Source organism: Carettochelys insculpta, chromosome 17 (genome assembly GCF_033958435.1).
Source record: "Carettochelys insculpta isolate YL-2023 chromosome 17, ASM3395843v1, whole genome shotgun sequence".
In the NCBI taxonomy this organism is placed as follows: Eukaryota; Metazoa; Chordata; order Testudines; family Carettochelyidae; genus Carettochelys; species Carettochelys insculpta.
This window is the reverse complement of record NC_134153.1, coordinates 24221916-24238536: the sequence shown is the minus strand read 5'-3', so window position 1 is coordinate 24238536 and position 16621 is coordinate 24221916. Positions and strand designations below refer to the sequence as shown.

Genomic DNA, 16621 nt, shown 5'->3' with positions numbered 1-16621 from the left:
AGGCCTCAGGCACTAGCGGGGCCAGCCCACAAGTCAGCATTGACCATGTGAAATAGCCAAGCGCGAATTGGAAGGGCTTGGCGCTATACACTGCATTTCATCCTGAGATCGCAAAGCTCCTTACAAAGTGAGTTGGGGTCATTAACTCCAGATGAGGAAACCGAGGCCCAGGAACTGGACACTGACTTGCCCAAGGTCATGCTGTAGGCCACTGGTGTAATTAAGACCAGCACTCAGCCACGATCTCAGTAATGCACAGGGCTGCCGCCATCTGGTTCGCAGCCACCTGCTCCCTGGCATTGCTGGTGCCGTTGTAGGCGAGGAGATACAGATCTCCTGTTATTTGAGAACTCACCCAAAGGCCCATTCAGTTACTCTGGCCAGCAGGTACAAGGAGAAACAAATATTAGGGTTACCTTTTTTTTCATTTTTAACCTAGATCTTTGTGCTCTTGACAAATTACCGTATGGCCCTTCTTCTTCCAAAGTATGAGCACCCTGCTGCACACCCACGAGAGTCACCTCTGAGTATGTGGTGGAGTTAAGGTGGAAGCACAATCTAATAGTTAGCACATGGGCCTGAGAGACAGGCCACCCAGGGTCTAGTTCCAGCTCAAACAGTGACTTGTCCAATGATTTAGAGACAATCAAGTCCTGGCTCTGTGCCTCAGTTTCCCCATCTGTAGCAGAATACAACTTATCTGTCCCACATGGGGGCTGCGAGGCTCAATTGAGTTTGGAGGGTCTTGGCTGGAGAGCGGTTTATAATCTGTCGCGCTTGGTTTACTGCACTCGGTGATTGAGACCCAGCGATGGGTTGATGGGCTGCTTGCCCCTAGTTTGCGCTCCTTGCACGCACCAGTACTCACATTTTAATTTGGCCGAGCTGTTTGCAATGGCGGCAGATCTGGCGAAAAGTTTGACGGGGAGCGTTGCTTTCACGCGGCGGACTAAGGGGATGGTCACCCGGGGCCGCTTCACTGGAACTATCCTGGGGACGGGTGAGACCCGGCCGCGATACTCGAAAAGCCTGCACGTAGAACAGGTTACAGGCTACTAACGGTGACGTGAAAGGTGCATTTTTCAACATGAAATAGGCTGGAAACAGCCGCCTACGAGGCGTGACGCAAGATCATGCCACTGGAGGTCGCTGCGGCTGCACAGAAACAAATTGCTGCTGAGGGGCACCATGAGGCTGGAGACATGGCAGAGGAGGGGCTGGTAATAGCTCGCATGGGACCAACCTCTGTTGGTGAAAGAGACAAGCTCTCCGGCTCTGCTCATCTCTGTCACCCACAGAAGCTGGTCCCTCACCCAGCTGTTGTCTCGCTACTACCTGGGATGAAGATAGCGCCAGCATCACTTCAGAGACCCTGTTGGGGCTGGAAAGGACTCGCGACCCTGGTGTGACATGGACTGTACAAATAGCTGCCCTAATGGTGGCTGAAGCCTTTCACTTTGCAGACTGGGCTCAGGAACTGCTCTGGCTGTGCTGGGAACCGCTCGGACTGTGCTTGGGACCCACTCAGGCTGGGTTTGGGAAGCACAGGGGCCTGTGATTTACTGTGTTTTGTTAACCTGCCCCTAAAGGGTTTTGCTCTTAGAAACAATTGAGGCGGCTCAGTGCCCTGGAACGGCTGGGGAGCCTGACTGGGAAGGATCTTTGGTTTCTTCCCCATCTCTTTCCTTTGCATTTCTCCCCTTGACACACCTCCCATATGTCCCTCTTTATCCCCTGTGTGTTACAGGGAGCTGGCAGGACAGAGGCTGGAGTGAGATTGTCTATGGCATTGCCTGCCTGTCCTCTGCCAGGGTGAGACTGGGCATGAGCAGAGGAGGTGGTGACATGTCACTAGGCCATCTCCAGACAGGTGGATGCTCTGCCCTCTCCTCTCTGGCCAAACGGCCGTGGTACTCTTCAACACGAGCAGCCAGTGGCTTCAGCCGCGTCGAGCAGGCACTCAAGACGCAGGGGGGCATGGGAAGCTGAGAGGCACTCAGCTGTGGCAGGGGAAGGCAGGCAGCAGCGGAGGCGAGGACGCCTGGACTGTAGCACCGGGCACTATGTGTAAGCGAGCAGTCCTGCGGCACCTTAGAGCCTAACAAACTGCTTTTGTGGGCAAAAACCATTGGAAGCAATGGGTCTTACCCATGAAAGCTCGTGTCCTAATACATCGGTTAGGCTCTAAGGTGCCGTGGGACTGCTCGTTGTTTGTGACTCTACAGACTAACACGGGCTCCGCCTCTGAGACTATATATTAACGGTACCTCCTTGCTCAGCAGAGCTCTCCGGGGTGCTTCCTGTATTGATGCAGTACTGGACTGATGTACTGATCCCAGCGGCTTTATTCCTAGGAAGGGGTTCAGCGCTAACCACCCCACAGCATGTAGACAGCCAGCGCATGGCCTGCAGGCTATTGACAGTGAGCGTTACACCCCTTTCAGGAAATCACTGAGAGTAACAGATCACCCCCAGACTCAGCTCAGCAGCTTTTACGGTGCTGCTTAGGGGCCCCTAACAGGTTCCTTGGCGTCGCCTGTCTCTTTACAGGGAGTGAAGATCACGTAGAAGCAATCCTGCAGTCCCAGGCTTGCGCCCTAGGAAAACACACCCTCGCCTCGTCTGCTGAGCAGCTCTGCTTGCCAAGTCCCAGAGGGCCTGAGCTGGGGTGGGGTGGGGTGGGGGAGCAGAAATAAAGTCAGTAGAAGTTGTGGCCTGAGGGCAGCATCATGTTAAAAACCAAGACCTGAGACAGGGACACGTTTGGGTCTGTTTGTCCCTCCCTTGCTGATTTCCAGGTGGCTGTGTGAGATTCACCCTCTTTTCACCTTTCCAGCCAACGTCCCTCTTGCGTGGCATTCAGCTACCACCCCCACCAGGCCCAGATCTCAGCCTGGCCTGGCAAGGAGATGTGAAGCTGGCTCCTTCTCTTTATCTATTCCTCCTGCTTATCCAGCACAGCCACTGCTCCATCTCACCCAGCTGGTGCCTCTCCTGTACGTCCCCAGCTCATTCCAGACCTCATCTGAAAACTCCTTTCACCCACTTCTCAGTCTCCCTCCCCCAGCAGTGCTGGGCTTTAGTCTACCCTGCCCCATGCTTTGGCCCGAGGCTCAGGGAGAAGCAGACGCTGAATACAGCACTGCTGGCTTCTAGCACTGCTACTTACCTCTCATAGAAGTCATCTCTGTAGTAGTCATAGTCAAAGTCGTAACCGCTGTGGAGACAAGACGATGGACCAGTGTGATTAATTAGCAATGTGACTATCGCGCTTGTAATGAATCTGTTTCTGCTGCCCAGTGCCCACCCATGACACGTTCTATGTGCTTACAAATCCCAGCCCTTTGGCTTCAGAGGCTAGAGCAGTGTTTTACACACATATGGGTAACCAACCTCACGCAGTGGGGCAGTTCTGGAGCACAGAAACCCAGGAGTTGCCAGACTGGGTCAGACCTGGGGTCCATAAGACCCAGTATCTTGGCTCTGACAGTCAGCAGCACCCATTGCTTCATACGAAGATTTGGGACCCGCATCAGAGTCAGGCAGCGGTGGGATAATCTACCCCATGAAGCATCGGGGGGGCGGGGGGTAGCCGAGTTAGTCTCCTCTGAATCCCTGTTAGTTACACTGTTAAACTCTGAAATGTGAGGGTTTTATCCCTTCCAGAATGGGCTGTCTGAATTCACACTCGGAAATCAAGTTACTTGCCTCAGGGTCATCGTGTGGCAGTGAGTTTCACTGCTTGGAAAAGTGTTTCCTTCATCCAATGTGACTTTGTCACTTTTGAGTGTCCCTGTTTGTCCTGTTGTTCTTGTGACAAGGAGAGCTGAAGTTTCCAAGTTGGCTTCTCTGCCCTCTTCCATCTACGTCTCTCATGTCAGGGAAAGAGTCCTAAGGTTCTCAATGAGGGGCTCATTCTTCCCTCATGTACATGTATGCAAGTCAGTGGCAGTCCTGGTTAAGTCAGTGGAGGGTAAACCTGGTGCAAATGAGCCCTGACTCAGATTCAGCACTAAGGAGACGCTGGCAGGTTGGATGCTCCCAGCTCATAAGGATCTGGGTCAGCACAGCCTGGTCTGGGAAAGACACATGTAGGTTTCTCCATCTGCTCATGTCACCTCTCAGTTCAGTTTCTCCCCAGCTGTTGCACCAGCCTCCTCCTGCACTGCACCTTCCTTTTAGGGCTGGCTCCAGTGACCCTCTCAGGAGCTCAAGCCAGCGAGCCACCAGCTTGGAGTTCATTCTCCCGCTTTGCTCTGCTGCTCTGCACAGCTATCCCCACCCCTCTGCCTCACGGATAAGGCACACTCTGCCAGGCAGCTCCAGCATCACGCTCCACGCTGGACTTTACTGCGCAGCCGTCCTTTGCTGCGTTTAGCCTTCACATGAATCAATTTCAATCTCCTTCCTCCGCCTCTGTCCCTGCTATTTTAATACGGAGACTGCTTCTTATTGAGGCTACACAGTTCTGCTCCAGCACGCTCATTACACTGGCTCTTGATACTGTTTTAATGATATTGACCTTTTCCCTGATAACCCTCCTCTTTGCTTTCCCTGGCAGCGTCCTCTGGGAGCAACAGCTCCTCAGTGACAAGAGCCACTTCTTAACACTTCATTCCTGCGCGTGCCATGGGCCATATTGGGCAGGCAGCCCATCTGCTGAGTTCCTGCCTAGCATGAAGTCAGTTCCCCCACAGTGACCGTACCTGTGTGGGGAGGAAGAAGGATGAAAGTGGATGCCTGCCTCTATGAGGCTGGTAGGTAAGAGCTGGGGTGATCGGCCATGCAGGAGGAAGTTGGGGGCTAGAGGACGATTTGCCACAGGTGGGAGAAAGGAACCTGGGGAGCTGAATTCACTAGACAGGCTGCTTGTCTGCTCTGGGGTGTACCTGAAGCATGACACCCTGGCCTGCATCCCAGCTGTGCACTTCAACAAGGCCCCACTGAGTAGGGGGTCTGTGCTGAAACCACCAGGTGTTTTTTGCCCACTTAGCTGGTGCCTGAGCATTGTCTCAATAGTGTGTGCAGGTTGGGGTGCGGCCTGTGTGGAAAAATATGTATGCCCCTCTACATTTGTATGATGGGAAACATCAGTGGTAAGGGACAGAAAATAAGACCAAGAATATTTTCCCGCCCCTTTATAAAATTATGGTACACCCACAACTTGAATACTGCATGCAGATGTGGTCTCCTCACCTCCAAAAAGATATATTGGCATTAGAAAAGGTTCAGAAAAGGGGAACTAAAATGATTAAGGGTTTGGAACGGGTCCCATATGAGGAGAGGTTAAAGAGGCTGGAACTTTTCAGTTTAGAAAAGGAGAGACTGAGGAAGGATACAATAGAGGTATATAAAATCATGTGCAATGTGGAGAGGGTGAATAAGGAGAAGTTATTTACTTGTTCCCATAATACAAGACCTAGAGGACACCAAATGAAATTATTGGGTAGCAAGTTTAAAACTAATAAAAGAAAGGTCTTTTCACCCAGCACACAGTCAACCTGTGGAACTCCTTGCCAGAGGAGGCTGTGACGGCTAGAACTAGAAGAGTTCAAAGAAGAGCGAAATAAATTCAAGGCGTTTAGGTCCATAAACTAGGAAGGGGGAACAATGGTGTCCCTGGGCTCTGTTTGGATGGCAGGAGATAAGTCGTTTGATCATTGTCTTTGGTTCACCTCCCTCTGGGGCACCTGGCACTGGCCGTTGTCAGCAGACAGGTTGCTGGGCTAGACAGACCTTTGGTCTGACCCAGTAATGGCCGTTCTTATGTTTAAATGCTTTAGCCAGAGCTTGTGTGTGGGTAAGTGGGATCCAGCTCGAGCAGTAATCCAAAACTGAGCAGTCATCCAAAACTGAGAACCACCCCAAGCCCTCCTAGGAGCTCAAAGCAGAGTTATCTTCTGTTCTTTGAATCCTGGCTCTGCAATTTCTGATTTGAACCATGATCAGAAATAGTCCCTGTCTTCAGATGGATCCTCATAGCTGAATTAAAGCTTAAAATGTATAGGTCTTTGTCTAAGGCCCCAGCTTCTGGAGTCACTGGATTGCACCAGGATTTCAGTTCTGTTTAAACCAGTAAGTTGCTAGCCCTCCAATGAAGTCAGCACTGTGAGGTGTGCACTGCCCCAGGCCTCTCAAGAGGTGTTATAGTCAGTCATGCTACTATGAAGAGCTCTGCCAACCGGTCTCTAACAAAGAACTTTGTGTGACGGGAAGAAAAGTCCTTCAGGTCCATCCCTCCTAGCCAAGCAGGAATACCGCAGCTGTGGAGTGAAGAATTGAGATGCCTCAGTTACTAATCCTGGAAGGGAGAGAAAAGGAATCCCCCATGCCACTGCCCTTCTGGGAAAGGACACTGGGGAGTCCTGTGCTGTGCTGAGGGATCTAGGTTACCTTCATCAGGCCCGGTCAGTCATCCAGCCATCCTTCGAGACCAGAAGGTTGGAGAAACATTGGCCTTGCTGAATGCCTATCTGAAAACCATCTTTCAAAACAGTCTGTCCCTAGTGCCACAAGAGTTTGTGGCTAACTTACACCTAGGGCTGGTGAACACTAGAACATTAGGCTGACCCAGCTGTGTGAAAACTCAGCACCCGCAAGTGACACAGCTAAGCCAATCTGAGTTCCTGTGTAGAAAGTTTTAGGTCAAGAATTCTTCCATCAAGCAAGCTACTGCCTCTCTGCCAGGTGGTTTAACTACAGCAGTGGGAGAGCTCCTCCTCTTGGCATACATAGTGTCTCCACTGAAGCATGATAGCAGCACCTTTGCAATGCTTCACGTGTCAACAAGACCAAGTGTGAGCGAAGGGAAATAGAGGGAGGCGTCCAGGCTCTTGTCTGTTGGCCCTGGTTACACTCGTGTGCGTCAGCATCTCTCCCTAGCAGCTAATTCCCTATTTTTCTGCATTCCCCAGTCCCCTGCTGTGTCACTGGGTGAGTACATAAGTGTTAGGTGTGTGAAGCAGGGAAGTAATAGGATTCAGAAGTACCAAGACAAGCCCCTAAGAACAAGCCAGGCACTTGGGACTAGATTCCCGGCTGGTGTAAACCAAACTAGCTCCCTTGCTATCACAAGAGCTACTCAAATTTACTCCTACTGGGAACTTGGTCTTTCAGCTGTGTTGCAAAACATAACTGGTTGTGGTGAAGGGGCAGAGGCTGTTTAACATACTGCTTCTCCGGCTGGGAGTCTAGCCATGTTCATGAGACCCAAACCGGAGCTGTTTTCTTAGTCCAGCACCATTTCAATCAAGATGTGGCATTTTGCTTGCCCAGACACAGAGCCTGGGTGTCTGCATCCCCAAGGTGTAAATGTTACATTTCTTGCCTTTAATACACCCTGGAGACTTGCTAATATTCGTGCCAGACCGCAGCTGTTTTTCACCAGGCAGGGGAAAGCATGTCAGAACCACAGAAGGGGAAAACACATACGAAACAGACCAGAGAGCCTCATGCCAATGTTCCTGGTACAAAAAAGGAAACTGCAGCTGCTGCTGAATGTATCAGGATCGTCCAGGTAAACCACAGCTGCTGCTGTATGGCTCAGTCGCACACCTGCTGTGTTGCTGATGAACACAGACATCCTCATACAAAGCCACGGCTAGGCTGCCGACGAGCTATTCCAGTAGGGCGGGAGGGATGAGGCTGGGTTAAAAAAAAAAGAAACGATTCTGGTAGCAGTTCACTCATTGGCATTCCCAGCATTTCTCACGTCTTCACATTAACATGCTGTGCTGCTACACAGGAGACCGAGTGGCTCTCTGGGGGCACCTGGAGTTCTCCTCTGCTTCGGTGAGGCTGGAGGTGCCATGCAGTTTGTGGTGCAGGGAAGGTTGAGGGAACAGACTGCAGCCAACAGAGTAGCCCTCACTGGAGTTCCTGATTCTCTGATAGAAGGTTTCAAACGCCTTAGAAGATCTGGGCCATAGGCACCTCTTGTGAGATGCTAAGAACGTGGACCTGGATTCCCTAACTAGCAGCTCCAAATACTTGTCTTAGGGCAGCAAACACATTTGCAATCTAGCTGCAGACTGTGCTGATTAAAAGACAGTGTTGTCTTGTGCCACAGATTAAGCTGTTTGGCTGTAAATTGTGTGCTTGGTAATTTCACAGCTCACGGTTCCCTTTATCTTCAGGGATAATTGTTACAATTTTCCAATCACCAGGAAAGAGAGAGGACAATCTAGCTGGTACAAATAACAAATACACTGTTTAAGAGAAGGCGTCAGTGCCACTCTGAAATGCTGTGCTAGGCCTGGTCTCAGGTCCAAATCCCCTTTTTCAGCTTTAAAATCAATAAATAACCTACTAATTATTTATGATCGTGGAGGTTCGTCACTAGCAAATTAAAAGGGGCTGAGGAGAGACTCTTTGTAGCCTCGTTGGTTCATTTTTGCACCTGCAGAACTCATGCTACCATTTTGGAGAATGCAGCTGCATGGAGAGTGGGAATCTGAGGGCTGAGGGCACATCACAGGCAGCGGAAAGTTTCCTGCTGTACTGATTGACTCCCTTCATCAACGGTTGTCGGGTCTTAATTATTCCAGCCGTAGCGAAAGTATGAGCTGAAAACAGCAAGAAGTCTTGTGGCACATTATAGACTAACAGCTATTTTGGAGCATAAGCTTTCGTGGGCAAAGACCTGCTTCGGGTCCTTGCCCACGAAAGCTTATGCTCCAAAATAGCTGTTAGTCTATAAGGTGCCGCAAGACTTCTTGTTGTTCTCGAAGCTACAGACTAACACAGCCACCTCTCTGATACTTATGAGCTGAAAAGATACTTTGGCAGCCCTGACTTGATGTCACTGGGAAGCACCATTAGGTCTGAACGTGTGGCATGAACGTCCCTTCGCCTACAGAAAGGCCTTGTCTACACGAAGGTGTAATTTGGTTTAAGTTATGTTGCATAACTTTAGCTGACTTGACTTAACAAGGTGTCTACCCCATGCTACGCAGACAGGAGGCACCCTCCCATGGCCACAGCTTCCACCTCTCACTGAGGAGGCTTCAGAAAGTTGATGGGAGTGTGCTCTTCTATCAACTTATTGCATTGCTGCCAGATCACAAAACGCATGCCTGCAGCATCAATCACAGTGGGGCTGCTTTAGCCCGGTGTGAAGACACACCCCCAAGTAACTGGATGTTGCGGAAGATGTACAGGAGGGTGAGGGAAGTGGCGGCTCCCAATGAGACTCTTTGACTGGATCTTGAGGGAATCTAGGTGGGGGGGAGAGGAATTGGATCATAGAGAATTTGGAACCAGATGGGCCTCAAGAGGGCAAAGACGTTATCTCCAGGAAGGAAGCCTATTCCAGAGTGGGAGCAAACTGAGCAACATCACAGAGGACATGGACAGAGGCCCTGCTGGACTTGTACCCTGGCAGGGGTTTGTTTTATTACACTCACAGACTGCAGGTGACTTCTCCAGCAAGCCAAGTCACCAAAGAGCCACCAGAAACAAAGCGAGAGTGCAGGTACGGGCCCTCGGCCAGGGGGCGCTTGTAAGATGTGAGCGTAACCCCGTAACAAATGTTTTTGTGTTATTTTTTTTCTTTCTCTCTCTCTCTCTCAAGGGCCTCTGTTCAGAAGAGGCCCAGACATCTTACAGGCTAGTCGTTGCAATGGAAATGGGTTTGTGTGGCTGAGGAGTAACTGATGCCCAACAAATGTACTTTATTCTGTGGTTGCAGGGAACGAGGCAAGTGATATCATGGACCACACGTGTGATACGTATTCATTAAATATCAACTCTCTAGACTCAGCATCTACTTGTACAGCCACATGCCCAAAGAGGGCCCAATTTTCCCTGAGTTGCATTACAGGCAAAGCCAGAAGATGACATTCTAAGTATAGGCCATGACAGCTCAGCTCTGGACTAGCTCCTTTTGTGTAACTTGCAAAAACAAGTCCAAAGGAGCTCTAATTCAATGCGGGTATAATCTGGGCAGGGCACTGCTTAGGGGACAGACATTATTTTCCACGGTTGTCTCCTCCAGTTTATTTATAAGTACTCTGCACGGGTATAGAACACAGTCAACCGTTGTAATGTCTATGTACACTTACCGCACCCGTATGTACAGTAACACAGAAGCTGACGTATAAATTGTTAGGTCCTCAGTAGTTAAGAAATGATTTTCCATGCCTTAGTGCCATAAGCTTTCCCTCTGTTGAGCTTTATGGCCCTGAAAGCGCTGTGCTCGAAGTCCATCATGCCAACCCCTGCTTATGCCCATTCCTTTCTGCTCCATCTGACTTGCTGGAATTTCCTTTCCTTTTTGTTCAGGAGGACAACGATTTAACAACACCACAGACTTTAATGGCCTCCACCCCATACCTGTACACAATGCTTTATAAGCCCACGCAGACGCGCTGATGCCACTGTCGAGCATATAGTCAGCGAGTATCCCTGTGGGTACAGGCGCCGTATGCAAACACTCTGCATTATCCTAATGGGTTCGCTGATGAGTTTAGCTGCTGCTATTGGGCTCTGAACTTAGAGCTCAGCAGAGGCTATTCCCAGAGAGGGGCATCGCACCCATCCACAGTTACTGAGGGTGGGCAGGTCCCTTTTCTTCCGGAGACCTAGAGCACTAATGACACCTGACACCTATCGCAAGGGAAGTGGCAATACAAATTGCCAAAGGACCCTTTCACACAGGGGTGTGAGTAAAATCAATGTCTTATGGGTGTGGACAGGGAGGGGAGAGGAGAACCCATCTAAGAAGGGGCCCATGACCTCTCCATGTGTCCCTTCAAGTGACTCCATCACCCTCGCCCCCTCTTATCCCCATAATCCATCCTACATTACGTGGGGGAGGGTCTGGAGAATGGCATGGCTCCTGGAGGAGCTGCTGGCTTTCTGCTCCTTTCCCCACTGCCCCCCCGCCCCCCGCCAGGAATGGAGCACAACTGCTCCCCCCACCCCCCAAGCCCTGCACGCTTCCATGGAGCTGCGTCTCTTCCAGCTCCATCCGTCACACCAGCCGCCCAGCGGGAGGACGGGGCTGGGGCAGGCAGGGCTGTGGATTCTGCTCCTTTCCCAGCTGGGAGGAGCAGAGGGGAAAAGAACAGAATGCCAGCAGTGCCTCCAGCTTCTCTTCCACCCTGAGCATTGCTCCCACCCGCCCGGGCCCAGCCCAGCTCTGTCCTCCGGCACGGCTGCTGCTGCACAGATGGAGTGGGCGGAGAGGCGGCTCTGTGGAAGGAAGGGCGTGGGGCTGGTAGCAGGACAGGCGTGGCAGAGTAGGTGTGGGGCTGCCGGCTCCTCTTGTGCCTTTCCAGTAGGCTGTACCAACTCTAATCAGCTTGCTGGTGTGACGGAGCAAACTGGCCTGCCCCACTTGCACTGCTGCTTCTAATGTGGTTCAGCTTTGGCTTGGAGACCATCCATGAAGATAGCATCCTTGGGAGCTCGAGACACCAATGCAAAGCTGCCTGCCCTGGGATGCCAGGGCCTAGAAGGGAGCACTCACGGACCCCCATCCAGCAGGGCAAGGGAGGAAGTGAACTGAGAGGAGGTGCAAGCCCAGGCTGAGAACAAGCCAGAAGGAGAAGGCTGGGGAAGGCAGAGGCAGCATCTGTAGGAGCCTGAGCGATTGCTGGGATGCAGACAGCAGGGATCTCTGAATTTTGGTTAGCTGAGGCCCAGAAAGGTGGCGCCTCCCACAATTTGTGCAGCTGTTGAACTGCAGGGGTGAACTCAAGCACATGTGCCTCAAACCCAAAAGAGCATCAACAGAGCTGCCAGTGCTCACAGTTGCCTGGAGAGTGACAAAGATGGCTGGAGGTAACAATAACAAAAGAGCTGCATCCCAGGCCGTACAGGCCATTTAATCTCCCCAGCCAGAGCACACAGCCAGCCATAGTCATGTAACTTAAATACCCAGAGTCAATGACAGTGCTCCCATTGATGTCAGCAGGGCCAGGATTTCACCTGAGAATCTGCAAACATCAGGAGACAAAATCCTTGTTGGGCCCATGCCCCTTCTGGGCCCTGGCTACCTTTCCCGGAGAGCAGCTGGCTGACAGCACATCCATTTGGTGGCCAGAGGAGAGGGCTGGTTCCCTTGGTGCTGCTGTTAGGAAGCTGGCTCTGATATTCCCCACTGTTCTGTTTCCATCTTCGGCTATGTCCAGATTACAGGGGTTTCTCAACAGCAGATTTTGTCAGACGAGATCGTCCGACAAAACGTCCGCGGCCAGATCGTGGCCGGACAGCCAACACTGCCTAGACAAAACGGCCAACTGGAAGCACAGCAGACAGGGCTGCCCGGTGTCCCAGAAGCCCTGTCTGTCAACAGAGGGCCCTCCCAGAACGTCCAGACTGTTTTTCTGTTGACACAGGTGTTATGCCTCATGGGGAGGGGGACAAGACTGTCAAGGGAAGTGCTGCGTTTTGTCAATTTACTGTTGCCAGAACGCCTTGGGAAGCTGGATGCTCCCAGGGTTTTGTCGCCAAAACCCTCTCATGTAGACATAGCCTAAGGTGTTCTGCTTAATTTTTGCCTGTTAATTATTTCAGGGTGTTTTGTAAGTCCAGGGCTCCTGGCTCAGCAGAAATCCATTACCCACCACTGTTTCATGTAATTAAAACTAATAAATAAATGCCTACCCACTTTAATAGCCATGAAGCAATAGGCCTCGCAGCCCCGAAGCAGCATCATTCTGTCATTCTCTCGCCCAACAATTACAGAGCAGTGGGCTGCCTGCCTGAGAAACATCAATAAAATGCAGCTACAGGAAGAAATGGAAGTCAGGTTACACCTGGTTGAACTCCTGCTTTTACTGAAGGCAGCTAAGTCCCACAGACAGTGTTGAATTCCTGGCCAAAGAGCCGCGTGTCCTTGCTTATTTTGCCATTTCTTTCTTTCTTTGCTCTTCCCTTTGGTCCATCTCCTTGTTCCCTCCTCTCCCTGTTAGCTGCATTTCCTTGCTTTCCAGGCACTCTCTAGCTCTTTGCATTTCCCTTGCACGTGTCTCGTTTTCCCTTCCTCTCCCTCACTTCCTTTTCCCCAGGAGTAAAACCACGATTCTCTCCTGGTTCCTCCTTCTAAAGAAAACCCCACCCCCATCCCCCCTCCTCTCCTTCCCTTGTTATCTGAAAGCGTTTCCAACACCAAGCAGTCTGGGCTGAAAGTAAAAATATTTTCTTCCCAGTACGGCACGGTGGGAAACAGTGGGACAGACCACCTACAGGGAGGACATACAGCTCTCCCAGGTGATTCCCCCTACATTAATCCACCCGATGGCCAGCCTGGGGCCCTCACACACTTCCCTTCCCTTTCCCATCCTACATTACTGGGAGCAGAATGCCGGCAGCTCCCCTGGCTGTTGGGCCACCCCCAGCACCAGTCCCTCTTCTTTGCTGCCGTACAGAGGGAGCCAGAGGAGAGGCAGCTCCATGGGGGACTGAGGGTGATATGGCGGCTTTCTGACTGGCCACACATAGCCAATATGGTGGACTGGACCTCGCCAGCCCCTTTTTAGCTAGCATGGTGCACAGATGGTGCAGGGTAACTTCCACCTTTGCAACCAGAAGGCAGGAGTCAAACCGCACAAAATCAGGAGTCCAGAACAGAACCCAGGAGATTTTATTTAAAAACATGCTAGGGGTTCATTTGATTAGCCTGCTGGTTTCGGAGCCTTCCCTCGGGACACACTTTCAAGATTCTTCTTTGCAGCCAGAAGTGTAGTGTTTTCTGGAGGGCACAGGAAGAGGACACCCTGGGGATGGGTGACTGGCTGGCAGCTGGTCTCCCCCGTGTCATCTGCTCCTAGCTGCCAAAGTTTGAGGGCTGGGCAGGGTGACAGAGAAGCTCCAGAGGCTTCTTCCAGCCTGCCCCTTTGGCTTGACAGAGCTAAGCCTGTGGTGCACCTAGTGGCTGAAGAGAGCCTGGCCCCAAATGCCTTTGAAGCCAGTGAAAGCTGGGCTGCTCCTAACTCCCTTGGTTCATTCTGTCTATTGTTTTCAAAAACTGGCCCACATGCCACCCGGAGAAAAGCTCCTCACGTCCCCTCCCTCCTCCCGCAGCTGCGGATAGTGAATGGCTCTGTAGCCCTCTGGGGCCAGCCGGCGCTCAGAACCTGAGGACTCAGGCGTGGAACACACTGGCAGACAGCGCCCAAGAAGAAGTCCTGTGGCACCTTATAGACTAACAGATAATGGCCGCTTGCTAATGTCTCCAGCAGGGCCATGCCGTTGTCATGAATGGTCACCCTGCCCCCTGTGACGCAGGCCCCAAAGCACTGGCTGCTGGCAGGCACTGTCACAAGGGCAGCACTGAAGGCCTGACCTGGGCACAGACTGGAGCCCGGGGAGAAGCAAAACCTGGATCGTTCCCTTTGTCTCCTGAGGCGGCTTTCCAAGGTGTGCAAACAGGGCAGAAAAGCAACTGCTGAGATGGATGGGGAGGTTTTGCTTAAGGCTTGTTAACGTGAGAGCTGGGTAGGAAAAGTGAACAGAGTAATATGGAGCCAGATGTGTGGGATGGGACCCAGCTGGTTTCTTTTGACACACACTGCATCAAAGATGTTCATCCCCTCTCCTTGGGGGCTTGGCAGAGATGCCCATAAAGCCCTGGCTTCCCCCTGGATCACCTAGCCAAACCTAGGCTCTGCCAGACCCATCCCTGGCCTGCTAGCCCATGGTGCTCACGGAAGCCTCAAGTGGCCTCCTTCTGGTAACAAGCCTGGGGTTCAGAGTAGCCCAGCTCCCTGGCAGGCTGAAGGAAGAAGAAATGAATGGGTAGGGGGTAGCACTGGGCCTGGCCTGGAGATTTACGGTGCAGGCAAGAGGGGAGAACTGAGATCCCAGCCAGAGGACGGTGGTGTCTCAGTTCTGGTTGTTAGGATCCACTGGAAACAAGCCATTCCCCAGTGCCTGCCGTCTCCCTCTTGGGAGGTGACATGTTGATGACCTACCCGTACAAGGCGGAGGTTACTCTCTTCAGCCCTTTGGGTCTGTTGGGTTTAGGTTCCCCAGCCATGTTGATATCTGCAATGAATCAAACACCTGAATTAATGTCATCATATAATGATCATCCCACACACACACAGAGCACTGGCTCGCCACGTACGTGCAGCTGTCTTGTTGGACACAGGTGCAGTCCCCACACCGCCACCTGCCCCTACAGACTCCTAGTGGGGAGCTGTGTCTTGTGCTTAATAAACTCCTGCTGCCTCTGGTAGCACTCTGGGACTCCTGCTGGGCCTTGTCTACATGTCCAAAGCAGCCACGCTCTCTGCAGGTCTCTTTCTACCCTTTCCTAAGGCAGCTGGAAAACAATCACCTTGTAATCACAGATCCCATTGAACGCATGCTAATCCAGGCACCCCGAGCTCTGCCTTTCTAGGGTTGGCTTCCAAAGAAACCACAGGGTTCTTTTTACAAAGCACAGCTAACATGTAAGCCCCTCAGCACTACTGGCAGATAGATACTTCCACAACGCGCGCCCCCCCCCATGCCTTATGAAAATCAGCTTACGGATATGCATAACTTGAAGATGATTTCTGCAAAATACATCATGTAACATGTCAATTTTAAAGTTACAGTCTGCTGAATCTTGTATATCCTAGTTTTTGCACATGTATCATTCTGGTATGTGTAGTTAGAAATACTATGAGTGACTCGGTTTATAATTCGAAATGTGATAACGAGGGCCATCGCTGATGCTTCCAAAACTTAATGGCTCGGTGATCAAGTCAATGACTTGTTTGCCCTGAAAGCCCAAACTGTGGTTGGTCCTAGAAAGACATATGGTATGATGTTGAAAGAATTTTGGATCTGGTACTTTTCCACTCAAGGTGAGAAAAGTTTGAACCACACACAAAGAATTCCCACCTTGGGCAAAGGAATATAAGGTGTGAGGGGAAACCAAACATTAGGGGCAGTGGCCATATGACAGGAGACCCACCCACTTACCACTTTAGATGCTTTCTGGAAACATCTAAGACTGAACAGGACAAAGGATTGGGCCCTAGCCAGAAGGCTGCTTAGTTTGTGAAAAACAATGTCAAAATTGTCTTTGAGTTGCCTCCCAATTCCTTGTTTTTTCTGAAACAGACTAACATGGCTACCTCTGAAGCCTGTAGCTTGTGAAAGAGATGTTTAGATAAACTGTTTAGGGGAAGAATTCACAGGTAACAAGTTTCTTAGTATATTGGAATTAGCTGGCTTTTATGTTTATTTTAACTTAGTAACTTACATTGATCTGACTGTTTTCATCTGAAACCACTTAAATCTGCAGTGTCCAATATGCTTTCCGTTCGCCAACGGTGGTGAACTGGATGCTGTGGTTTGGCAAAGTAGCTCGTCAGTGCTGCACACATGGAGTGCCCTCCACCTGCTCTGCGCACACACTCTACCGCTTGGTGGGACAAGCGCGTGGGGCAGCTCCTCCTGTGGCGTGAACCCAGTTGTGGCCCAGGCACAGCGGCAGCTCCAGCAGCAGGAGTACCTCCAGCAGCAGGGCAATTTGCGTGATGGGGGGGGGCAGCTTGCGCGGCAGGAGGGGGTAGCTTGTGCGGCAGGGGGTCCTCTGGTGGCAGCTTGGGAGGTGAGGGGCCTCCAGCTGTGGGGCAGCTTGTGCGGGGAGGGGGTGGCTTCAGCAGTGGGGCCCCTTGGT

At 51.4% G+C, this 16621-nt stretch overlaps 1 protein-coding gene across 4 annotated transcripts in view; it reads right to left on the bottom strand.

The window, feature by feature from the left end:
• Positions 1-16621, bottom strand: part of RALY (RALY heterogeneous nuclear ribonucleoprotein) — a 229400-nt gene that overhangs the window by 16823 nt on the left and 195956 nt on the right. For all 4 annotated transcript variants that reach the window (XM_075011548.1, XM_075011551.1, XM_075011550.1 and 1 more), the window contains 3 exons: positions 14919-14991; positions 3170-3217; positions 869-1029 (listed from right to left, as the gene is read on the bottom strand). In XM_075011548.1, coding sequence (XP_074867649.1) covers positions 869-1029; positions 3170-3217; positions 14919-14991 — 282 coding nt within the window. The remainder of the gene's footprint in view (positions 1-868; positions 1030-3169; positions 3218-14918; positions 14992-16621) is intronic.